This window comes from Acomys minous (assembly GCF_964271855.1).
Source record: "Acomys minous genome assembly, chromosome: 18".
NCBI classification, from domain to species: Eukaryota; Metazoa; Chordata; class Mammalia; order Rodentia; family Muridae; genus Acomys; species Acomys minous.
This window is the reverse complement of record NC_140501.1, coordinates 40,715,579-40,741,448: the sequence shown is the minus strand read 5'-3', so window position 1 is coordinate 40,741,448 and position 25,870 is coordinate 40,715,579. Positions and strand designations below refer to the sequence as shown.

The following is a 25,870-nucleotide window of genomic DNA, read 5'->3' as shown; positions in this document are numbered from 1 at the left end:
CCTGTTTCCGGTGGATTGCATGCCTTGTATAAGTGCTCAGAGCATGGTCTACATCAGAGCTGTGAAGCTGAAAACAGCTCAACTCCTGCTCTTTTCTTTTTAAAGAATTTCTTTTTAATAAATTAACTTTCCTTCCCAACCAAATGGATGTTAAATGAGATAAAGTTTTTTTTTCCCCAGACCCAACCACTTATGAGCTGAGGGTACAAACCCCTAAGGACTTGGGGAAACAGTTCTGTCAGTCATGCAGCACCTGATGCTCACAACAATAATCATGTGTCTACTTTTACTTTTCAGATAACAATTGAAAGAGACAGTAATGAAGACGTGAGTGACCCAAAACACGGCAAGGAGGACCCAGACAACATGCCCCATGTGGGTGGCAATACCTGGGCTGGTGGAACAGGTTGGTAGCATGTAGATTTTCCTAGATCTTCACAAATTTTCCTGAGTCCATCAGGCCGTCATTCCAGCCCTGAGATAGCCCGGGCACTGGCTGTCCTCAGCATCTCTCTGTCAGATCCGTTCTCTCCCTCTGCCTCTGCATGGCATCAAGACATGCCGAGAGCCTGGCATTGGGAGCCCTACAGGCTCTGTCACCTATGACCTAAAACTGTTTTCCCCCTTTGAAGTTGTCTCCATCAGTAAATGAGAGAGGTAACATTATCTGCCTCACCAGGTCATGCAAAGATTAAATTAAATCTGAGCATGGTGCACAATGAATGGGCTAAGAACATGGTCACTGGAGTGTAGTTCCCTTCTTTTCTTCTCCTTGCCTTTGGAGTTGGGCCAGAAATCTACAGCGAGTTCTTGAACAACTAACTTGGGGAAGAATTAGCTCTTGTCCACCTCTGAGAAGACAGCGTGTGGAGGGCCACAGTTTGGGGCTGAGGCTGGTGTGGTTTGCACTGATGGCTGCATGCCGTTCCTTCCTCTTGGCTGCCCTCCTAGACCATTGTTCCCAAGCCTGCCGTCTTCCGTTTCCCTCCTACAGCTGCAGCAGACACATGTGCTGGACCACAGGAACAGGGCCAGACTGCACACTGTCTGGCTCTCTCAGCCAGGAGAAGTGCTGGCACGGCTCAGTCCTTCACCTTCCCCTAGGATGGCCTGTGCTGCTTGGCCTTGAAGGCCTCGGCAGGAAATGGGTTTCTGTGCTGAGACAATATGCTATCAAGTAAGCCCAGGACTGCTTGCTTACTCTGTTTATTCATCAAGCATCAGCTTTAAAGAAAGGCTATTTTTAGAAGTGTCCTTTGATCTGGAAGCTAATGTCAAGCCAACAGTATTTAATCCATATGGAATGCGTCCTGGAACGAGCTGGCCAAATGTTGGCTTCCCGGAAGTGCTTACACAGAGGCAGAGTTTTATTTGTTATTAAATGTGAGTCCATCGGTTCCAGCTCCTATTGATACCTAATGACCTGTCTGCTTCCCAACCTTGGATCGTCCAGCTGATCAAGGCTCCTGGACTTCAACTTGTCTTTTTCTGTCTGTCGTTTGTGCCCTTTGGAATTCTCCCCTTTAAACCTCGCTCTGGGCCAACAAGCCATTTGGCTTTTTTACATCACAGTATCTTCTTCCCACTCTCATCTTATGGATGCTTGGTGTGAGTCCACGCTCAGCTGTAAACCTTTTCCATTTAAATGATACAAACTTAGAGTTATGGAGCAGAGAACAGAAGTCTTCTCTCCTCATGCCCTCTCCAGCCAGCTGCTGCTCCCGAGGAGCCATGTGACCCGTTCTGGGCACACTCACACCGTCTCTAACAGTTGTGGATTCCGCTCATCAAAATGTCAACTCTGGGTGTGTAGGAAACGTTAAGCTCAGGTCAACTTCCGCCCATCCTCAAGGAGAACCTCGAGCACAGAGCAGGTCAGGCCACAGCGTTCCACCCTCAGTGCCTTGTCACTGCCTACCAGTGCTCCGCTCTGCCACACACCTGCTGGGAGGGGAAAGCAGGAACCATCAACGCTGTAGAAGGAATTTTCCAGTCCCCCCACTTGTGAATGAAATAAGATGTGCTCAATCAAAAGACTAAAATACTGTGATTAATAGATATTCCTGCTCTCATGGTGTTTGTCCAAAGGAAATGACCTCCCTGGACTTTCATAAGGCAAGGAGTTCATGCCAAGTTCTCATTTTTACTTTATTAGACAAATCAAAGCTCTAATGGGGGAAAGTAACATAGTTTATCCAACATCTAAAAGCTTTCCAATTTTCCACCATATGAATCTAGAAATGACCTCACTCTGTGTCACTGAATCAAATAATTATCTAAGGGCGGCCACTTACGTAGCACTTACTGCATGCCAGCCACATCCCCAAGCAGCCCCGCTTTGTGGAAATCCCATGAGGCAGGTATTGGCATCCTGTGCTATGGACGAGCACTGAGACCACAGGAAAATTGAGGGAGTTCTCCCACAACCCAGCTATGAGTCTAAACCACATTCAAACCCAGGCAGTCTGCCTTAATTATGCAGCTAGCTTGCAATGCTACGCTAGGCTGTGCAGCATAGCACTGCCTCGCCAATACAAAGGGGCCTAGTTATCTAGGCTCAAAAATAATAAACCATTCATACAGAAGCCAAATGTAGCCAGTATGTGTATGTATTTCCTTTGGTCAATACAATGCTTGAAAATAATTTAAATTTGACTGCATATAGACCAAGCATCCTCTGTAGTTGGCCAATGTCTCCATTACCCTATAATACTACCTACCTAGCATTAAAGACCTCTAACTTTGATTTCAGTGTTAATAGCTCATGTAGCATTCCATGGCGCATTCCATGGCGTGTCCTTACAGGCATGTAAACTTGGGCTTATAATGAAACGCTATCCTGACGCTACTGATGTTTATGTGTTGTGGATTATTCACAGCTGAAAGCTGAAATCTACATGATGATTGACTTTAGCTCTTGGCTGAATAAGTGATATGAGGTCACAAAGAAGTCATTTAATCTCTCTGTGAATCATTTTCATTATTTTCAAAACAAAAGGAACTTTATAACTTAAATGTCTTGGTATTTTAGGGGAAATGGGTAACTGGGCATTAGTGTGTGCAGTCGCTGCCGTGGGACCACTCAGCTAGAAGAACAAAGCTATCCCAGCCTTCGCACGGGGGATAAGAGCAGGAGTAAAGGGCTACAGCCAGTGCACAAAACCACTGAAGCGGACATCAGTCACATAAAGCATTCAAGTTGAAGTTGGACGGAATCTTAGCATATGAGTGGATTGGGACAGATGGAGTAAAAGGCCAGGTTGCCCTGAATAGGAGTGCCTTTGTGCTTGGCAATGGTGCTTTGAGGCCTTAATTACTAGTTAGTTCAATTAATATTCCTCAAAGAAATGTCTTAAAGCCACAATCTGGCTTTTGTTTTGTGGCCAGGTTCTAGACATAAGATGGCTACGTCCCCATGTTTTCTTTCCAGGGGGAAGAGACACTGCAGGTCTTGGTGGCAAAGGAGGTCCTTATCGCCTGGATGCAGGCCACCCAGTGTACCAGGTGACTCAAGTCGAGAAAGATGCCGTTCCTGAGGATGTCAAGAGAGCCGCAAGAGAGATGGCCCAGAGAGCTTTCCAGCAGAGGTGGGTATGCCTTATGCATCTAGAGCAGTGTAGTCAACTGGTACCCGCACGAGCACATGCACACACACACACACACACACACACACACACAATTAACATCACAAGGACTGGGTCCTAGGACGATACTAGGGGCTAACATGAGACAGGACCTGCACTCATTCACGATTTGGAGATAAAAACTAAAACATTCCAGAAAAGAAAAGCTAAAAGGAGCCACCAGGGCAGAATGGCAGGTGTCCGTGGTGGAGAGTGCCAGCTTGCCTGCCTGGAACATCTGGAGAGAGATGGGCAGTAGACTTGGGTAGAGAGACCTTGTCAGCAGCTTGAGCCTGGAAATCCAAGCCAGGTGAGCCTTCAAGTTCCAGATGTGCCACAACTACTTTGGGCTACTTTGATTGGCCCCCACAGGGTATTTTACTAGAAGCCCACATGTGCTCGCTCTTCAGCAAAAAGTAAGAAATACCAAAGCAGCTTTGAACACTCTTTCAAACTGAGGGAGGCGCTGGAGGGGTGGGGAGCAGATCTGCATTTCTGTGCTCAGTGGAAGGAGCTGGGGCAGCTAGACAAAAACATGTCAAGTGTATGTGAGTGATGAAATTCCTCCCACGTAGAACATCTGGTATGCCGCGCTTTCACATCCTACAAGTAAACAGCAGGGAACAATAGAGGCAAAGGCCCAGGTCCAGCCTGCCACACCCTCAGGAAAGCCTGCACGCCTCGGGCCACGTGGGTAGAGCAGGTAACATAACACGTGTCTGCTGCCGGTGGTGTTGCCCTCAGCCTGGTCACGGGCTTTCCTGGAACCTTGGGCAGCTGCTCTGTTCTCACTGGCCAGGATGCACTCCTTGCAGGTGGGGAGCTTCTCCCTCGCTTCTCACAGAGGCTGCAAAGATGAATAACTCTTTAGGGATCGAAATAGTAGTAATCCCTCAAAAAGTGTGGGAGAAAAGTTATGTCATAATGAGGAGTCTTATTAGAACTAAAATATTGCTTGACATTTTATATGAGTAATAAAGCTTCCTTTGAGATAATAATAGTAATAATAATAATAATAATAATAATAATAATAATAATAATAATAATGTGACATTCTCCTTTTCGATTAGTGAATGACTGTTATTGCTGTACCCTACCCCTCACAAGTGATTTTCCAGTCTGAGTTTGCCTACATGGACATCAGAGTACCCTGGCACACAAATGTACATAGGAGGTGGGAATCCTTCACAGTGACACTTAGCAATGAGTGAGCCACCTCTGATTGCCACAAGAATAAAAGCCTATTGGGGCACCACTAAGAACCTATGGGGAGGGCTGGAGAGATGGCTCAGAGGTTAAGGGCACTGACTGTTCTTCAGAGGTCCTGAGTTCAGTTCCCAGTAACCACATGGTTTAATCCTCACAAGCATCTATAATGTGATCTGATGCCCTTTTCTGGTGTGCAGGTGTACGTGCAGCCAGAGCACTGTATACATAATAATAAATAAATCTTAAAAAAAAAAAAAAAGAACCTGTGGGGAAAGGGGCCAAAGGTCCCCTGTGGTCCTGAGACAACTGAGTGTCTGACTGTAGAAGGAAAGGTCCAGGGAAAGAGGGAAGCCATCCCTGTCTGTCAGTCCTGCCAAGAAGAGCTCAGCCAAGGAGAACACCATGAGGTTGTGAGAGGGAGGCCGCAGGCAGGGTACAAGAAGGAAGAATTAAACACAGAGAGCTCCTGGGAAAGACAACACAGCAAAACAAGAGAAAATGCTACTTTAGAAATGGGGCTTGCAACCCTTTGCTGAGTGTCTGCTTAGTGCTGCCAGAAATGTGTCTTTAGCTTTTTACTATGGACCCTTTCAAGCCCAAAGGAAGATAAAGAAAAACACATGTGAACCCTGTGGACTGCTGCCCCCAATACTGTTCCTGTTCTCTACTCTGGCTTGTTTTGAAGCTAATCCAAGATATTATCTCATCTTGTCTTAAATATTGCAGACCGTCTCACACAACTAAAATAAGACAGAACCCACATTTAAGCCTTACATATCCATTCACTTTTAGAGCAATACTTCTGTCATCTGATTACTGAATAAGACGTACGCACAATGAGGTCAGGTCCTGATGCTTTACAGCACCCCGTACCTTGTCCCCACACTCTGACCACTCTCTTCCATCTTACCTCTTGTGTGAGTATTTGTGTCTCTCCTCTGGCTGTAAATCCCATGAGGTCAGAATGTGGAGTGGGGTGAACACTCAGAGAATAAATAGGGAACATGTGCAAACACACATAAACACACATGTGCATGCAGGTGCCAGTTATCACTGTACGTTCTTGTCCGTGATATCTACAGTGGACTGGTTCATGCTCCACTAAGTATTCAGTTCTCTTCTATAAAATGACCTTCTTGTGTGCTTTAAGTCATTTCTGAAAGAGCTATGGTACCTAATGCTGTGTGTCTAGTTAATGCACTAATGTTTAGCTCATGGTGTGGATGGGTTTATATGTGGTTAGTAGAAAAGCAATTTACTTCTAAATATTTTCAATCCACATTTGGTTGAATCTACAATGGTGATCTGGGGGGGTTGCCTGTTTGGCATCCCCTGCCAGTCCTAACCTGGATAGCACTAGGCAGCCCTTACCCTTACTTAGAAGTCTTCCCAGGTGCGAGGGACCTCATGTGACCTATGGGTTCCTCTCGTCATTCACAGCATTCAGCTAGCATTGATTTAAATCAGCCTTGCACATCAAGAATTCATCTACTGAAGCCAGCCAACAGAGGGACACAAGCCTAAGTCTTGTACCTCCCATACAGAAACGTCACCATCAAGTGAGTGACAGCAGGGAAGTGCTTGTGCACACTTGGAAAAGCTTTCTGGTGGGCACTCATTGTGGAAACTGCACCCACCACCACTTCCTGAAGTAACGAGTTCCACTCAGTAGATCTCAGTTGTGTTTGCTTTCCTTGTACTTAAGTCCAAATTACAGTATTTAAGTCTAACGTATAGAAAAAGTAAAATAAGGACTAAGATTCCCAGACTCTTACATAATGATAAATATACCCTTTACACATGTACCGGCCAGCAGCATGCTGTCTGTCACCGTGATTCCCAGGAAGTGAAAAAGCTGCCCCCTGCAGCTTTGTTCACAGGGAAGGAAGCAGAAAAATATACGTTCAGGCAGTTTGAGGGGCCTGAGAATATCAGCAGTGGGAGGCTTGTCTACACCAGGGGTTAGAGTTTCCTGCTTTATTCCTCCATTTCCTGCTTCCGTTTCCAAAGTTCAGAATGTATCGTTCCCTGTGAGCATCCTGAGTCTTCCAGTGAAGGCTGACAATCTGAAATATGGTTTCCCCATAATTGAATTAGCATGTGATGTTCAGGGGTGTCAGATGATCACCCGGAGATAGCTGTATAGCTGGAACTCATTCTGATCTCTCCGAAGGCCACTCTGCACCAGGTGACGCATATTGACTACCTAGACATGGAGCAGGTATGTGGTATATATCCCACAGGGTCATTGTGCCCAGGTCTGTTTCCCTCGCACTGGGGATATAACCTAACCTAATGGAATTTATAAAGAAGTCGGAGGTTGTCAGAACTAAACAGAAGGGCTATCAGCAGGAGGTGACGTCTCATGCACACACTCCCTTTTGCTCTTTAGAACAGAGAGTAGGATGTAGAAGGGCATCTTGGGATGTCACCTTGAGAGAGTGGCATTTTGATGTTATTGTGACATCTATATTTACCTTTTGCTAGCCAGTGCTTTCAAAGCATTACATAACAGCATGTATTGAGTGCTGCTGTGTGCCAGGCACCGTGCTAGGTATTGAAGACTCAAAAGTAAGATGTGGTCTTATTGCATACATATGTGGAGTTCTGAGCTTCCACCATTCTGATTGTATTTTTCCCAGTGTTTTGTCCAAGAGTGAATAATAGAAACCATTTATTCTCCCTCATTTGAGGTTCTTCTCCCAACTACAACAACGATAAATATATTTTATAATTTCAGCTATACATATAGGTTCTATGAACACACACACACAGCAAATTGTATCATGCTTAGGCTTTTGAGAGATGTGTTCCTTATTTCCTGCCCTGGTATCAGCCCCTTTTGATATTTATAGACATGGACAGAAATGTGTGTTAAATTAGTGCACTATTCCTATCACATTGGAAAACCCAAGGGCATTCATTCATTTAGGGAAAGACCCCCTACTTAGGATTAGCTTTAAGTGGCTGTGCTTTGTTTTGATTTTAAGTATCTACGAGTCCAGAAGGCAGCAGGTCCCCTGGAGCTGCAGTTACCAGCAGTTGTGAGCCACCTGGTAAGACTGTTTGCATGAGAGACTCATCACAAATGAAGTACAATCAAGGCTTTTTCCTTTGTCCTGGGGGACAGTTTGTTCATCAACTCCCAGTAAACTTTTAGGCGTTACCATCCTTTGAATCTAGGGACACCATCTCTTGCTTTTTCTCCTCAAAGTCAGTATGAGTCACCGCGGAGTTGTTACAGTTCTGTCAGTGTGTAAGCAGATGTAAAAGGTTCACACGGACATGGCGTAAGCTGATGTCGTCTCTGCTTTCAGGCTGAAGGAGATCCAAATGAGTGAGTATGATGCTGCAACGTATGAAAGGTTTTCAAATGCTGTCCAGCGGCAGGTGCATGCCCTGCGAGTCATCCTGGACAACCTGCAGGTAATCTTTTTTTTGTGGACAAATAGATAATTTGGGCAAAATCTGGACTTTTAAAGCCAAAAACTGCTGGAGAAATTATTTGAACCCTAATCAGCCAATCAGAAAGAGTCATTTCAAGGTTGACACATAAAACTATGAACTCATCCTATGATTTTCTCAATGAAGTTCTCCAAGAGGAAAATCTCTGCCCTCACCTTTTCTTCCTGTGCAGGAAGCAATAATTTTACCAGTAACCCTGCCACAGTGACTTCCTGAGCCCCTCAGGAAGATCATGCACGTCTCACCTCTCCTGGAAGCTCACAAATAAAACTCTCTCTCGTACAAATCATGTTGCTGCCACTGAAGAAACAGAGGATCAGATTAGGTCAGGCAAGGTGTGCGTTCCGTGTCCCCTGTCACCTCCGCTTCCTGCCCTCCCCTGACCCTGTATTGCCCAGAGCTTTTTGCTATTACACAGTGCTCTCAATGCCTCAGGACCAGTGCGCCCCAGTACAGCTTTTTAAAATATTGATTAAGACACTTCAATATTTCCTAAGTAGAGGCTATTATTTTGTTCAGTGTATTCCCTAAGTGACACATGAAATCAGATTTTGTCCAAAGAGAGCAAAGCCTTACCTCAGGGGAGAGGGTGGGGGCGTGGAGCCCTCCCCTGCTCTGCGGGGCTACATTTCCTTCCCATGAAGTTTTTTACTTTGGTTCCTTCAGTTTACTCTTTGGTGTTTATTAATATCCTTTTCAGGGAGTGTTTATCATGTTTTCCTAGATAGTAGAGTGTGTGGTGCAGTTTTGTCTGTCTTAACCCGAAACTCTGAGACCTCGTCTTTATTATTAATTTTTATGGATCTGTGTGTGTCTGAGTGAGCGAATGCCATGTGTGTATAGTGCCCCAAGAGACCTGAAGATGGCATTGGATCCCTTAGAGCCAGAGTTGTAGGCAGTTGTGTGTTACCTAATACAGGAACTAAACTGAGTCTTCCTTTTAAAAAGATCTAATCAGACTGTTCCAAAGCATGAGAGAAAGTCCGCTGTCCAGACAAAAGAGAGGCAAATAATTAACCAGATACCCAATTCAAAATCCACAGGCTGTGAGAATTAAGCTGAGCCAGTCGTCACTGGCCCCATTTTATTAATGAGGAAACCAATAATTACAGTCTCCTGGGTTGTGTGGCCAATGAAGCCAGGTTCCTGTTATCTACGAGGTCCCTGTTACCTTCTTCCAACTCCATTAGTCCATCCTCTGTGTAATTCTCGCATGTGACCACGAGACATTTTGTGCCCTCAGCCAGATGCGAACACATCTGCACGAAGCCATAGGGGAACTGTTTTCATGCGTGTCTCCTCAAGTCAGTCATGAGGCTGCTTAATAGCTACTGCGCAGGAATGGCTGAGGCCTCATGTAAACTGTAAAACTGCAGGTTGTGGCCAAAGCAAGACTTTAATTTGTCCCTTCCTGTCATCTTCAGCCAATCCTGTGTGAGTCTTAGTAACTAAAAGCCTCCAGCTGTTTAGACATTGCTGTGTAATCCTAGTAACCATGGGTGTGTTTCCTGGGTGAGTGTACAAAGTGTGGCCAGAAACTGGTGGCCAGAAAAAGAGATGGCTTTCCAGAGCACAGCGTTAGGCCCAGACAGACTTGATTTCACTCAGCACGGACTAATGCTCTTATAATATCCAATAGAAATGAAGCTACTGGGGAAATGTTATTAAAATTGCATACAAAATACAGGCCCCTCCCAGGTGGGGACAGGGTCTTTGAGGCTTAGGCTGACCTCAAACTTGCCGCCATCTTCTCAGCTCTGCCTCCTAAATCCTGAGACTATAGGCATGTACAACTCTCTAGCTCAGGCTCCTGGTTGGCTTTTGGTTTTTGGTTTTTTCTTAATGATAGGATATAAACACCATTGCTGGGCAGAGATGGTGTACACCTTTAATCTGAGCACTCAAGAGGCCAGAGGCAGGTGGAGCTCTGTGAGTTCAAGACCAGCCTGGTCTACAGAGCAAATTCCAGGACAACCAGAGCTGTTACCCAGAGAAACCCTACCTTGAAAAACAATCAAACAACAAGGAGAGAGAGATACAAATACCAAATGTCTTTGTCCAATTGCCATGCTAGTTTCTAAATACTTTCTGTCATTCTCTGTGACCTGTCACAAATGTTAGCAGACTGAAAGCAGTTTGTAAAGCAGTCACTAGACAGAAGAAACACATGGGAAAAGGATTTACTCAGCCACCAGCCTACATGGATAAGAGCAGACGGCCCAGAATGACTGGGACTGAGTTTGGGGTGGGCCTGGAGGCCAAGGACAATGGGAGAGAACACTAGAGAGAGCAAGACTGGCTCTATTCTGTCACCTCTGAGGAGCCAGGTGCTGCAAAGAGGAGTAATATAGTTCTGTCTTCAGTATGTGGCACAGCCGTCAGGGAGACAGGATCAAAGAGAAAGAAGCCAGGAACCAAATCATGAAATAATCTCAATAATTCAGATGGGAAATAACAGGAACTTGAAATAGAGAAATTAATGTGAAAATGGAAAAGTGAGGCAAGCCCAGGTTCAGAGGAAGGACAGGAGGACAGTGCCTGAGGGTATGGTGGTGCTTAAAGCCTTGGAGGACAGGCATAGGGGACATAGGAGGAAAGACTTAGGAAGGACGCTAGTGTGTGTTCTCACTCCTGGGACACCTGGACAACAGTGTGTGTGTGCATGGCATTCAGAGGTTCTAATATGTGATTCTGGGTTCAGGAACAAAGTTGGGCAACACAGAGCTCCATGTCTCTGGATGTCTCTGGTTCTGTGGTTGCTTGTCCAGGGGTAGCCCAGGCCAAGAGAGAGGGAAGAGGAGGAGTAAGGAACAGCTGCATTTCAGGGAAGCCAGCAAAGAGCGCCTTCCCCTTTCTTAGCACATCAGTAAGTCATCTGCCAGTACAATGCTGGCCCGTGTGCAACCTGGAGTCCTGATTTCCAGGCTGTTGGACAGTGCCTGTCTAACCAGGCTGTACAGCGATGGTTAGCTAACCTTGTCTTTGCCAGGTGTGGCTAATCTTGATTGTTGGCTTGACTGGATATCATCAAGTCAGCTAAGAGGCAAGCCACTGGGGCAGGGGGCGGGGGGACTATGGCACTCAGGTACACCAAGGTGGAAGATGACTGTAAACCAAGGTGGAAGCGGCACTGTTTCTGCCTGGGATCCTGAGCTAGGTGACCGGAGAAAGGGGGCTGGGCAGCAGCCAGTAGTCAAAGTTCTCTGCTCCTTGGCTGAGGCTGTGTGTGGCCAGCTACCTTGATGTACCCTTGAACTGAGAGATGGGGCAAACCCTTTCTCTCATAGGTGCTTTCCTCCGGTTATTTTACCACAGCAACAGGAAAAGAAACAGTGACACTAAATAGCCACTAAAGTGGTTAACAATAATAAAAAGCTATTCTTACTACTTTACTAAGAAGTAAACTGTGGACCCTTTCTGCACTGCCCAATTCTTGAGTCCCATTGTAACTTAAAGGGAAACTCAAACTACGTCTGTCCCAGCCCTTGACGTCCTGCAGATGGAGGAGGAGGGTGTCCTCAAATTCCTTGCCACAGGAACCCACTTAGGAGGCGCCAACCTTGACTTCCAGATGGAGCAGTACATGTACAAAAGGAAGAGTGATGGCATCTACACCATAAATCTGAAGAGGGCCTGGGAGAGGCTGTTGCCTGCAGTGTGGGCTATGGTTGCTATGGAGAACACTACTGATGTGTCATCTCCAGGAACACTGGCCAGAAAGCCATGCTTCAGTTTCCTGTTGCCACAAGAGCCACTCCCATTGCTGGCCACTTCTGTCTGGGACTTTCACTAACCAGATCCAAGCAGCCTTCAGGGAGCCATGACTTCCAGCGGTGGCTGAACCCAGGGCTGAGCACCAGTCCCTCACAGAAGCCTCTTACATCAACCTGCCCACTATCACTCTGTTCAACATGGATTCTTCTCTGCGCTATGTGGACATTGCCATCCCATGCAACAACAGGGAGCTCACATGTGTGGCACTATCTCCCGTGAGCACCCGTGGGAGGTTATGCCTGATCCCTACTTCCACAGAGACCCAGAGGAGGTTGATGAGGAGGAGCAGGCTGCTGCTGAGAAGGCTGTGACCAAGGAGGAATTCCGGGGCAAATGGACTACGCTACCTCCTGAGTTCACCGCCGTTCAGCCAGAGGCGGCAGACTGGTCTGAGGGTGTGCAGGTGCCCTCCGTACCCACCCAGCAGTTCCCTCCTGAGGACTGGAGCTCCCACAGCGCAGGCCACTGAGTGGGATGGAGCCACCACTGAGTGGTCCTGAGCTGCTCTGAGACACCTAAGCAAAGGAGGAAAAGGTGGAAGGAAAATAAAGTTCCCAAAAGCCAAAAAGAATGTAGAGACCCCCATGACTATAGGAGAGAGCTAATGACACCCAGGAAGCTCTGGAGAATTTCTGCCTAGTCTAATGGATTGGAATGCATACCAAAGACAATTGGAAAAACCGTCCTGAGAAATAGCATTGCTAGCAAGTGTGTGCAACCTAAGAGCATCCTGTTCACATCCCATGGTCCCTGGAGCTGGAGACCTGCACATCACTTAACCTCTGTTTTGTCTATGCCTGACAGCAGCATTTAAAATCAGCAACACCAGGGAGGAGAGGCACTAGAAAGATCTACACATCATGGAGTGGCTACAACAAGCAGAAAGCTAAAAGAAGACAACAGAGTAATAAGGCCAGACCAGCCCCAGCGCATGCTTGGCTTGAAGTCTGGAGGGTTGAGTGAGAGTGGCTCCCATAAGATCGCATATTTCAATGCTCGACCCCCAGTTGATGGACCTGTTTAGAAAGGATTGGGGGTGTGGTCTTATTGGAGGAGGTATGTCACTGGGGTGGGCTTTGAGGTTTCAAAAGCCCCATGCCATTCCCAGTTAGCTTTGCTCTCTGCCTCCTACTTGTGGATCAAGATGTGAGCCCTCAGCTACTGCCCCAGCGCCATGCCTGCCTGCCTGCTGCCGTGCTCCCTGCCCCACCTCTCTGCCCCTGATGGTCATAGACTCACCCTCTGTACCTGTGAACCCCAAAGTAAATGTTTTCTGTTATAAGTTGCCCCTGTCGGGCTGTTTTATCACAGCAATAGGAAAGTGACTAAGACAACAGTCAAATCAGCAAAATCCGGAGGCTGAGAGTTGGCCCCGTTGTAGTGGCATTTCCAGACTAAGCATGAAGCAGAGTGGAGGTGACATTCTCCTGCGGGGACTGGCCACAGCGCCAGCTCCTTTCCTGTAGTTTTTGAGGTGTTGGTGCAGCCCAAAGTTAACCAGCACCAATGTAAAACCCTAAGGATCCTGATGGTAACTAAGAGGAAAGACATGCATGCGAGGGTCGCCCAACCGTTCCGTTCCTGGACAACTTTGAGTGGACATTTCATCGTCTGAGGATAGGAACACAAGCAAAAAATGCAACAGCCACAGGGTGGGTTAAAGACTTCATGGAAGGAAACACTCGGGACACAGGCGTGGCAGCAGGGCTGTCCTGTCTTCTGTTTGAGGTCTCATTAGAAATTCGTACTATATGAACTAAGACATAGATTTAAAAGAATCAAAGCAGAGCTAGTAAAGGAGTCAGCTGTAGTAAGGAAAGATGGAATGACAAGCAAAGCTCCGCTTCCCAGACTTAAATCTGCACAAGGAGTAGGTGTGAGCCAGTCTTAAGTGCAGACCTCAGAGGAGACAAGTAAAACCGTAAGAAAGCAGACTGGCAGAAACAGACATTGAAGAGCTAGCACTGAATACAATTTAACAATAAGAAAAAACTTGAAAGTGTCTACCAAAAAGGACACACAAACAACACTTAGGGTAATGAAGTGCACTGAGGTGCAGGAGGCCTGCATGTGTGGACCATCCGGGGAAACTACTGGAAATGAGCACCTGACCTCAGCTTCGCAGTGCCCATATAGCATGTCTTGGGGCAGTCCCGTGTGTAGAGGAAATCTAAAATCTGGAGCCAGCTTCTGGAAGGCTTAAGGAGTTAAAATGGGTGTTCCCTTTGCAACAGCTTGTTATGTGCTTATTAGGAAAATGTTCTACTTGCAAAGTTAAGCAAAACAAACCTCTCTCACACAAATATTGCAATTTTTATAAAGCCTTTTAGAATTTATTGTTTTTATTACACTTATTTATTTACTTATTGTATGTGTTTGTGAGGGGAGACCATGCATACAGCACACGTGTGGAGGTCAGAGGACAACTTTCTGGAGTTAGTCCTCCCCTTCCATCATGTGGTTTCAGGCTTGGTGGCAGGTAGCTTTACCAGATAAGCCATCTTGCCAGCCCCAAAATTCTATTCTTATGTGCTAGGGAATATTTCAGGGTGATAGTCATTATAGGAAAGGAATGCCAGCATAGAAAAATTAAGACTAAACTCTCCAGAGATGTACGTAATGAACAACCCAGAGATAACAATTACAATAATTTAAGAGGAAAATAACTTCCTTATCAAGGGCAGTAACAGTAACTTTGTCTAAGCAGGAACCTTCTTTCCATGTTTAAAAGAATTGTCATGATTGTCAGCATAAAAGAAAAATGCCTCATGCTTCAGGGTCTGTGTATATCAGGATCCACGGGATTATGTGACCACCTCATCACTGAGCCATTTCCCAGCATCCATGGCACCTACAGTTTGTAATTTCCTTCTTGTCCCTTGTTGTAAGTTCTGGGTTCTAATTCTGTCAGAAATTGGACTTCACATTAACTCACACAGGACTTGACATTGGTTCACTCTGTGGTTTTGAGGGGTGCTCATATTAAATGTCTTTTTTTATTTTTTAAAAATGTTTCTTAAATAAGGTGCCCTGTAGCACAGGCTAGCCTCTTCAGCCTGTCCAAATGATGGACATACAGCTTGACATACTGTGTATCAATTATTCTTTTTTTTTTAAGAACATGTTTTGTAGCCAGGTGTGGTGGCTCACGCCTTTAATCCCAGCACTCGGGAGGCAGAAGCAGGCAGATCGCTGTGAGTTCGAGGCCAGCCTGGTCTACAAAGCGAGTCCAGGACAGCCAAGGCTACACAGAGAAACCTTGTCTTGAAAAACCAAAAAACAAAACAAAAACAAAAAAAACATGTTTTATTTTTTAAAGATTTATTTATTTATTATGTATACAGTGCTCTGGCTGCAAGTACACCTGAAGGCCAGAAGAAAGCATCAGATCACATTGTAGATGGTTGTGAGCCATCATGTAATTGCTGGGAATTGAACTCAGGACCTCTGGAGGAGCAGTCAGTGCTCTTAACCTCTGAGCCATCTCTCCAGCCCCCAATCAACTACTCTTATAAGATCACTAGAACAAATAAATAAGATTTCTTTCCCATAGTCATACAAAGAAAAAATTTTTAATTCTTGGTCTTGGTAAATAAATATCCTCATACAGTTTAATCAAGTATAGTCATCACTATAGTATTTCTTCTAAGATTTTTAAAAATAATTATATGTATGTGTGTGTGGCTTTATGCATGTGAGTGCAGTACCTTTAGAGGCCAGGAGTGGGCATCAGATCCCCAGAGTTACAGGTGGTTGCTGAGAGCACCTGCTGTGGTGTGAAACCAAGCTTGAATCCTCTTCAAGAGCATTAAGTGCCCTAACCACTGAGCAATCTCTCCAACCCCATATGGTAATTATAAAATAGCAAGCCATAATGCTCTGGTCACTTTACTACAGCAAGATCACTATAAATCTTATAGTTCATTTCTTTTGATGCTAAATAATATCCCGTTGTCAGAATATACCGCAGTTTATCCATTACATCTTGGTGGCTTCCAAGATTTTGCAGTTATGCATAAAACATCATGTACAAATGTTTGTAAGGTGCAAGCTTCCATGTTGTGTAAATGCTAAGGCATGCAGTTGCTGGGTTATAACAGTGAGTCCTGTTTTGCAACAAACTGTCTTCACACATGGCTGTAGCACTTCCACCAGCAGTGAGTGTGCCTCAACCCCATCCTCGCCCACATCTGGTGTTGTCAGGGTTTTGGATTCTGGCCGTACCTAGGCATAGAGTGATAGCTCATAGCTGTTTTAATCTGCAACTCCTTGATAATGTAGAAGTGTGTTTTCCATGCACAGTTGAGCAGGTACCTCAGTAAAAAAGGCAAATTGATGATAAATATTTTTAAGGGCAAAACTTATTATTTGACGATCTAAACATGTGGATACTTATTATTTGACAATCTGAACATGTGGATAGTGTGTTTTGATCACATTCCACCCCATTACCCTCCTACTTCCCCCTCCACTTCCTGTGTCCTCCTTCCTGTCAGCAAGCTCCCCTCCAGCTTTGTGTCTCGGAGGCTCCCATGTTTCCTTGGGTGGCTTCCATGAGGGTGGCTGTGACTAGAACATGAGCAACTGCCAGTGGCCATAGCACTGAAGAATACTGAAATTGCCCACAACCGCTAACTACCAATAGCTCCTCAGGACAGAGGTGGGACCTCGTGAACCCTGCTGCCATCCAAACAGGTGTGACAGCCCCATCTTGGGTGTGTCTCATGCAGGTCACAGCAGTTGCCATCAGTTGATGCATGCAATGGCCACGCCACGTCCAGGAGACAGCATTTGATAGCACCCCTCCCATCTTCAGCTCTCTCAACTGTAGTGTTCCATCCCTGAGCCTTAGTTGTGATGAGAGAGGTGCCCATATATGGTGAGCATTCTGCGTCACTCTATATTAACTACCACCAAGAAGCTTCTCTGACCAGCTGACAGCAACACTAATCTATGACTGTAAACAGATATTTAGAATGTAATTTGGCAATATGTCTATTTAGCAACACAACAGCAACACGTTTTACTCCCCAGGTTTTGCTGATTTTTAACTTTTTAAAACTTGGGTTTCAAGAGAATTTTATATATTTGGGGTAGTATTCCTTTATCAAAATTATCATATTTGGGGCTGGAGAGATGGCTCAGTGGTTAAGAGTAGCACTAACTGCTCTTCCAAAGGTCCTGAGTTTAATTCTCAGAAACTACATGGTGGCTAATGTGATCTGATGCCCTCTTCTGGCCAGCCAATGTACATGCAAGCAGAGCAGTGTATACATAATAAATAAATCTTTTTTAAAAGTATCATATTTGAACAATGACATATTAATGTAAACATGAAATAAAGAAGGCTCCCAGATCACCAGCATGAATTTTAATTCTGGTAGGCAGTTGACCCACATGTATATTCCAAGAATTCCATGAGTGCATGGAAATAAGACATACTATGACAAAGCTCAGAGAAACTAGGCATCTTGACTGTGAATGTCAAACTTGCCCCAATCAGCAAGAAGTAGTCTAACGAAGACATCGTCCCCTTTCCAGCCCCTGACTTTATTCGGAGATCTCTCTTCCTTTCCTCTCTATGCCTGTTTGGTCTCATATTTAGTATAGGGAGGTGAAAGGGTGGAGAAAGGATGGAAGAAATAAGAACCCACAAAATAGCAAAGACTGGCTACATAGAGCTACAGATGGCAGGATGCTGGGGCAAACATAACTTCTGGACTCCCACTGGATGGGGGGTTAGCCAGACCTTCTTCTCCGGTTGCCTCCCCAAGTCGTGGCTCCTGTCATTCTGGGAAGTGGTTGGTAATACCACAGGCTTCCTTTCAGTCCTGGCATTGTTGCCTGTCATTGATGAGGAAGGACTGACTCTCACATGCAAATAGGAAAATAAGCAAAGAAAAGGGAAATGTGAATGTGGTTGTGGTGGCTGTCGTCAAAGTGTTACGGAAGCTGATTTGTTTTGTTTGCTGTTTTTCAAGACAGGGTTTCTCTATGTAGTCTTGGTTTTCTTGGACTTGCTTTGTAGACCAGACTGGCCTGGAACTGAAAGAGATCTACCTGCCTCTGCCTCCAACATCCTGAGATTAAAGGCATGCACCACCATGCCCACGTGGCAGAAGTTGAATTTTTAAACTGGGTTAGGAGGAATATGGGATTTGTACTGGTATAAAATGGTACGCCATGGTAAATAACAGATGCACGTTGTTAAGCATTCATTCACTAATTTTCATAAATCAGAGGCAGTGACCCTGAGGATTCCCACTTACCCTGTCAACCAGGGATAATTTCACTCCTGCATCACATCAGGTTCTTTTAGTGATTTTTTTTTTTTTTGATAACTAGAAAAACTGAATTTAAACCCCTTCCTATTACCATAAAGGAAATATAAAATTCCCAAATTCTAACAATAATTCCATTCTTCTACACATTTTGATATGTCTTAAAATCTGGTTTGCATTCCCAAAGCTCCTTTAGCATGTATCCTAATGTAACTGGTCACACAGGCACATGCCTTGCTTGGGATGTTAAAATTTATCTTAGGATTTCTATTCATTTGATGAAACACCATGACCAAAAGCAACCTGGGGAGGAAAGGTTTATTTGGCTTACGCTTCTTCATTATTTAAGGCAATCAGAACAGGAACCTGGAGGCGGGAGCTGATGCAGAAGTCATGGAGGGGTGCTGCTTACTAGCTTGCTCCTCATGGCTTCCTCAGCATGCTTTCTTATGGAACCCAGGACCATTAACCCAGGGGTGGCACCACCCCCGCACCCACAATGGGCTAGGTCCTTCCCTTCTTTCTTTTCTTTTCTTTCTTTTTTTTCTTGTCTTTTCTTTCTTTTCTTTTTTTTTTGTTGTTGTTGTTGTTGTGGTGGTGGTGGTGGTGGTGGTGGTGGTGGTTGGTTGGTGGTTCGTTTTGTTTTGTTTGTTTGATTGATTGATTGATTTTTGGTTTTTCAAGACATGGTTTCTCTACGTAGCCTTGGCTGTCCTAGACTCACTTTGTTGACCAGGTTGGCCTCAAACTCACAGCGACCCGCCTGCTTCTGCCTCCCAAGTGCTGGGATTAAGGGCATGTGCCACCACACCCGGCTGACAGCAGGATCTCATGGCGGCCTTTTCTTTTTGTTTTCATTGGAAGGACCCTGCTGTTTGAGGTTGCAGTCCTCCCAGTTCGGATCACCATTCTGAGCTTGGCATTAGGTGTAGGACTCCCTCTCCCCAGCAAGGCCTCTTACTCTCTGCCTGACTCCATCTGGAGAGTGTCTTTACACATAGTTGCCCCTAACCACATTTGATATGTGGCCCTTGACACAGCTCCCTGCTAGCTCTCCCCACCCTGTGCCTATAGGATAATTAGATGCTGTGCTCCCGTTCATATGATAGGAGTGGGCTGCCAAATGCAAGACAAACATCCTAAACATACCTGCTTTCAACCAGTTATGTACAGCTATCCTAGAAGCCCCCATCCACCCACAAAGGACTATGTAGCCTTTGGTCTCCCTGAGTAAAGTTGAACTAGCTCCCTGAAGTGGTTCCTGGAGTGTTCGATCCCCATTGTACTTACAGCCTTCCAAGATCTGTGCTTCACCTCCTGCCCCTCCTGCCTTGGTAGGCTGGTGGTCAGCAGCCCCCCAGGGAATACAAGAGCCACGGGGGTTTTTGTTTTTTGTTTGTTTGTTTCGTTTTGTTTTGTTTTTGAGACAGGGTTTCTCTGTGTAGCCGTGGCTGTCCTGGCCTCACTTTGTAGACCAGGCTGGCCTCGAACTTATGGAAGTACACCTGCCTCTGCCTCCCTGAGTGCTGGGATTACAGGCATGCACCACTGTGCCTGGCTGGAAGTATTTTCCTCTCAGGTGACTTTAGTTTGTGTCAATGTGACATAGAACTATCTAGCAGAGTTCTTTATCATTAAACTGTCCTCTTGGGCTACTGCATAGTTGTAAGTTACTGCGGCAAAGCGTGCTGTGGAAACACCTTTCGGAAAGTAATTCAGATTTGCAGGTCTAGAGGAGCAGAGACCGTGTGTGGCTCGGCCTGCTCCTGCAGTCCTCGGCTGGCTTAGTTTGCACATTACGTCTCAGGAATTTGAGTAGCAGAACCCTGTGCAGAAGGGAGACCGCTGAAGATTGGCTCGCAGACTCTGTTACCGTTAACAAGTTCAACATGATTCTTTTGTTACCTAATAAATTTTCTAGGTTCACTGTGTCAGAAATCCATAGGCCATCATTACATTTCCAGACATTGAACTTTCCCCTGGGGTTCATTTGCATACTGTCTTCCTGCTCAAGTGTCCTCTGTGTGAGTTCTTTGTATTGTTCTGTGTGTTAAAACAATTACAACTGACACAACACACTCAAAAGGTCTTTCTTGTAAGCTGAGCGGAGACCATGTGATCACACTCTTGCGGGGCCATCACTTATGATTAGCATCCTGGTGTGTTTCCTGTTATTCATGCAAAAAGTGTGTCAAAGCACTACAGCACTAAGTACATAAAGACTCATGTGTGTCTGTTTGTGACATTGCAGGCTAAAGGTAAAGAAAGACAGTGGCTAAGACACCAAACTACCGGAGAACTAGACGACGCCAAGATCATTGATGGGCTGGCTGGAGAAAAGACCATCTATAAGCGTCGGGGTGATCTGGAACCCCAGGTAAATAATGGGGAACCCTAAGCCCCAGATCTGCATAGTTCAGCCTCCTGTAGAGAGTTCATGAGTTATGTCAAACACTATTAACCCCAAATAAGCAAATACAGAAAGCATTATGTAAGACAGATAAACAGAAAGAAAGAAGTCTCACCCAGCCTGATCTACATAGCAAGTTCCAGGACAGCCAGGGCAACATAGAGGCTCCCTGTCTCAAAACAACACAAAATCAGCACAAAGCTCCTTTACAAAGGTAGGGCGAGCTTTTAGCCGATCTAGAGGAGTTAACAGCAGGGTTCTAACCTTGGCCTGAGGTCCATCCAAGCAGAGGAAGGGCATAAACACTAAGATCTGAAGATGTTAGTTCATAGAGCTGAAAAAGGTAGTTCATGGAGTCTCTAGTGGGAGGAGAAGCCACCTCAGAGAAGAAACCAAGAGGACAAATAGTGGCCACCGTCCCCAGTCATCAGAACCTTCAGAAAGTCTGTAGTCAAGAGCCACCTATATGGCCGCCTTAGGTCCCCTCCTCAGATGCAGAGGAGACACTCTGCGGGAGGGGGAGGGGGAGACGCTGCTGCCCATGAATCCCAGAGGAGTCTTCAAGTGAGCGCAAGAGCAGCCAGCGCAGTGGTCGCCTTCTCTCCTGTGTCACGTGCCTTCAGTGTCTAGGGAGCAAGGAACTCCCCCTTCAGCTACACTGGCTGTAGTGAATGAGCCTTCACCGTGCCGCGGCAACATGGCCAAACGCTGAATCAAATAACAAAAACTGCTGAACAGCCACTGAGAGCAACGGCACAAGAGTGAGAGCAGGAGTGACACGCTCTTTCAGTGTTTACTCAGAGCGGAGCTGCTGGTAACTCGGGAGTTGTTATTTCTGTGTCCCTGCCATGATGAGTCAGCAGCTGCTTTCTTTACTGACTCACTGTGGTCAGTGAGCGTTTGCACACATCTGTGAGTTAGTCATGGAGGCATGTGTCCCATACTGCTCCTAACTGGAGCAGACTCAGCAAGTTTTAAGGGAACATATGAAGCTGGCTTCCTACTGTTATCCTCTATGCATCTATGACACTTGACCTATCTTACGTATGTGTGTGGGCCGTGTGGGCCACAGCAGGAACTTGGCAGACTGAGGACAACTTGTAGGAGTCAGCTCTCCCCTCCCGCCATGTAGCCCTGGGACTCAAACTCAGGTTGTCAAGGCATGACGGCAAGTGCTGTGCATCCGTCAGGCCGCCTCGTGAGCCATCTCCCCAGCCCACTGCAGGGTTTTCTTGAAATTATTAGTTCTGCTCATTATTTTGCATGCATGTCAGCAATTATATAATAACAAAATTATCTGGAGTTTTTCTTATTTATTGTTACTGACAAACTTTTTTAAGTTTAGCACATTGGCAGATCTGGGCCCCAAGCTGATCTCATACGATTTAACATTTTAATCAGCGGTTTTTGCCAGATAACAGCTCAGTGCCACTTTAATTGCCGAGAAAAGAAAAAAGAAACACACTAGTTCACCAACCAGAAGAAAAACCAAAAGCTCTAAAGAATCGAGACATTCTGAAAATGCTGCTTTAAGTTCTTGGCCAGACTCCCTCTCACATAACCGCGTTTTAGCAATCTGGCATGTCTTCAGCCTAGGTGGAAAATGATCTTCAAGCGACTACATAATAGTATAAGTGAGGCTGATGTGGGCTCCGGTCCAAGTACACATTCTCTCTTGGGGAGAGGGGGGCGAGACATACATAGAGCAAAGGATGTGGGGTTTCTATCCTTTCAGATTATTGTTTTTAAGTCGTCAGCCTCCAGAAAGCAGCTCTTTTCCATGTGCTCCTGCAGCGAGTCCGACATCTGCTTACTGGGGACAGTCCTCCCTTCCACCCGATGGGACAGCCCTGTGCAGGCCTGAGCCCAAGGCAAATCTGCCCACCCAGGATGGCGGCTGACCATGGTTTTCTGCCATCCCTTCCTCAGCTGGGTAGCCCACAGCAGAAGCCCAAGCGCCTGCGCCTGGTGGTCGATGTTTCCGGCAGCATGTACCGCTTCAACGGGGTGGATCGCCGGCTAGAGCGCTCAATGGAGGCGGTGTGCATGGTCATGGAAGCCTTCGAGAACTACGAGGAGAAGTTCAAGGTAATGGTGTGAGCTGGGGATCTAGAGCTTCATTGGTCATCCAGCGTTAGCCAAGGATAGGTGGGCACAGACTCCACCCAGAGCATTGGGCACCATCCCCTTGCCAGCAGGTAAAGTGGCCCGAGGCTCTGTTTTTTTGTTGTTTGGTTTGGTTTTTTTGAGACAGGATCTCTTTGTGTTAGCCTTGGCTGTCCTGGACTTGCTTTCTAGATCAGTCTGGCCTCGAACTCATAGTGATCCATCTGCCTCTGCCTCCCGAGTGCTGGGATTAAAGGCATGTGCCACCATGCCCAGCCTAGGCTCTTCTTGAAGAGCCTGATAACCTCTGGTTCCCACAGGGAAAGCACAAAGCAAACAAATATGTGATGTTAAAGCCCAGCATTCCCTAGAAACACTCAAGTCCTTGGTCAATTTCCCTGTGCCTCCTCATCCTAGCGCCTCTTAGCTCTGACACAGCATCACCAGCAGGGTCTGCGCACAGCCTGGCGACAATCTGCTTCCCTTTCCCTTTCCGCATGAACAGTGAGTAGACAATAATAAGTCTCCAGCTGACGTGAAGATGCACCCCTGGGAGAAAGCTGCCTTCTGTTCAAGCCACTTCCAGCTTGTTATTGTTGTCTTTGCTATTAAACACTCCACTTCAGAGGTCTGAGTACAGGGAGGGCGTCCCCACACTGCTGTGTTCCCAGCCAGTATGGGCCAGCTCATCTGCCTGTGGCCGCCCATAGACAGCACTGGTGTGGCAGCGGAGAGCATGAGCATGGTGTGCGGATGTGGTGAAGGCCGAACGGCCTAAGCCTAGGAACTCTAGATTCTGTACTACATAAAACCACCTTCAGGAACAGACAGTCTCAAATCAATAGCCACTTAGCCTGGCACTGCACCTGTATTATGCTACAAACAAGAAGTGCACACCTTTAATCCCAGCACTTGGGAGGCAGAGGCAGGTGGATTGCTGTGAGTTCGAGGCCAGCCTGATCTACAAAGTGAGTCTAGGATAGCCAAGGCTACACAGAGAAACCCTGTCTCAAAAAAAAAAAAAAAAGAAAGAAAGAAAAAGAAAGAAAGAAAAAAGAAAAAGAAAGAGGCTTGCCATTCCACTTACACTCCCTGTGAAGGATGCAGCCCACTAGCTCTCCCTGGGCATCCTGCATGAAGTCCCCGGAGAAAGGCCTTTCAGGGCTGTGGAGCGGAGTGAGCAGCATCTGGCAGTTGGATGCTCTGGGGCTGCCAAGACTCTGCACAATACAGGGGTTTGAATGCCTGTAACACATGGCTTAGCATGAGAAGGAGCCTGCTTCCCTTCACAACAGGATTGCTATCCCTCATGGTCACTGAAAGCAGTGCAACTATCAAAGAGTCCCTCTTGGCTCTGTTAATAGTTGTCAGGAATCCCAGGGCCCACATCAGCCTGACAGGATGAGGACAGGGCGCTTGGAGAAACCTGGGAAGAGACTTTCTGCTTCTGACTAGCACTGTGGCCGACACTGCACAGCTGGTAAGACACAGTACCTCTTCTGTGGCGGCCAGAGATCATCAGCCTTTTAAACCGCACTCCTTTTGGTGCAAACAAGCAGAAGCCTGCTTTCTCTGAACCGAGGACTGCCATTCAACCCTTCCATCTCTTGACCCCTCTGTACCTCATGTGTGATTGCATCTTGATTTTTTTTTATTTTATAGAAAATGTTTATTTAAATCATTTTGACCGTTAGATGGCCAGTGGGTAGCTAGACAGCCATGGAACAACATAAATGACCTCATCTCACCTAATGGTCAAAAAGCCTTTGGGTTTGAGCCTGTCCCATCATCCCCTTATTTCATAAGCGCTTTCCAGGTCTACCCTCCATGCTCGTGTGTTGCATGTTGCCACCACCACTGCCATATGGCTGAGATTCAATTGGTCACAGGCCACCCAGTCTCTGCAAGGGCTTCCAGGCCCCTCTGTGGAGGCCAGACAAGGGATGGAGCCATACATTGAGAGAGGTGTTCCTAATTAGATGCTTGAGGGCACAGGAGGATGAGGGGCACATGGTCCAGAGGAGGAAGGGTGAGCGGTTAAGACTCCATCTGTCGTCTCTCAGATTCCAACTGTATCATTGGGGTTTTTTGGTCTCTTTTTTAGAAATATTTGATTTTTCTTATATCATTATTTCCAGCACTTAACCTATCTGGGCTTCAATTTCTTATTCATGAAAAAAGAGTAAGGTCCAGCAGCAATAACTACTGAGAGGCCGTAACTCACTAGAAAAATATAAAATAATGACCGTGAGCAGACGGTTTGTGGAGTACCCAGGGTGGGACTGAGCAGTGTGATCTAAACCTCCGACCCTCAGAGTTCCAGACAGTTCTGGATTCAGTCTTCCCGCAGTGAGCCCTGGGCTGTGACGGTATCCACTCTGCGTTTGCTGTGCAGCCGGCAGGAGAGCCTCCTGGTGTGGTGGTCAGCATGCTGCCCGGCCCTCTTGGCATCTGCTTGTGTTGGGTTTGGCTAGAACACCGTGTTGGCTTGTGGGTCATTACAGTCTGTGCTGGTAGGCTCACTTAGAGTCTGCCTCCACTTTTAGTCTGCATTAGCATAACCCATGCCAACCCACAGGGACCCTCAAGCATGAGAGTTGCTGAGACGGAAAGTAATTCAGCCGTGTGACATTTGCTTAGCCACTTGGAGCCTTAAAAGTAACTCCGAGTGTCTAACCACCTGACTTTACATAGTCCCAGAACAACACGAGTTACAACTGCTCCACTCTGATGATCAGCATCCTTCCCACTGTTCACACAGCACTCAGGCGGAAGGCAGACAGTTACATGAACTGTTTTATTTCGCTCCAGAAGCTTCTTCCCCTTTATCTTCTTTCCAGTTTGTTCTTTTCTCCAAGCTCCTGGGAGTTTAAATGGACTTTATTTTCAAAAGCTCTCAATGCCCTGAAGGCCTTTTCAAAGTACGTAGTAACACCACTAAACATTCCAATAATGGTGCCAGAAAATGGGTTTATTCTCCCATTCAGAAGTTGGGCTTTGGG

At 46.2% G+C, this 25,870-nt stretch overlaps 1 protein-coding gene across 1 annotated transcript in view; it reads left to right on the top strand.

Annotated features, from left to right (window-relative positions):
- The window catches only part of VWA8 (von Willebrand factor A domain containing 8), a 312,204-nt gene that overhangs the window by 276,320 nt on the left and 10,014 nt on the right, over nucleotides 1-25,870 (top strand). Inside the window, exons 38-42 of the mRNA XM_084767930.1 lie at nucleotides 298-406; nucleotides 3,431-3,587; nucleotides 8,150-8,258; nucleotides 20,604-20,729; nucleotides 22,692-22,850. Coding sequence (XP_084624056.1) covers nucleotides 298-406; nucleotides 3,431-3,587; nucleotides 8,150-8,258; nucleotides 20,604-20,729; nucleotides 22,692-22,850 — 660 coding nt within the window. The remainder of the gene's footprint in view (nucleotides 1-297; nucleotides 407-3,430; nucleotides 3,588-8,149; nucleotides 8,259-20,603; nucleotides 20,730-22,691; nucleotides 22,851-25,870) is intronic.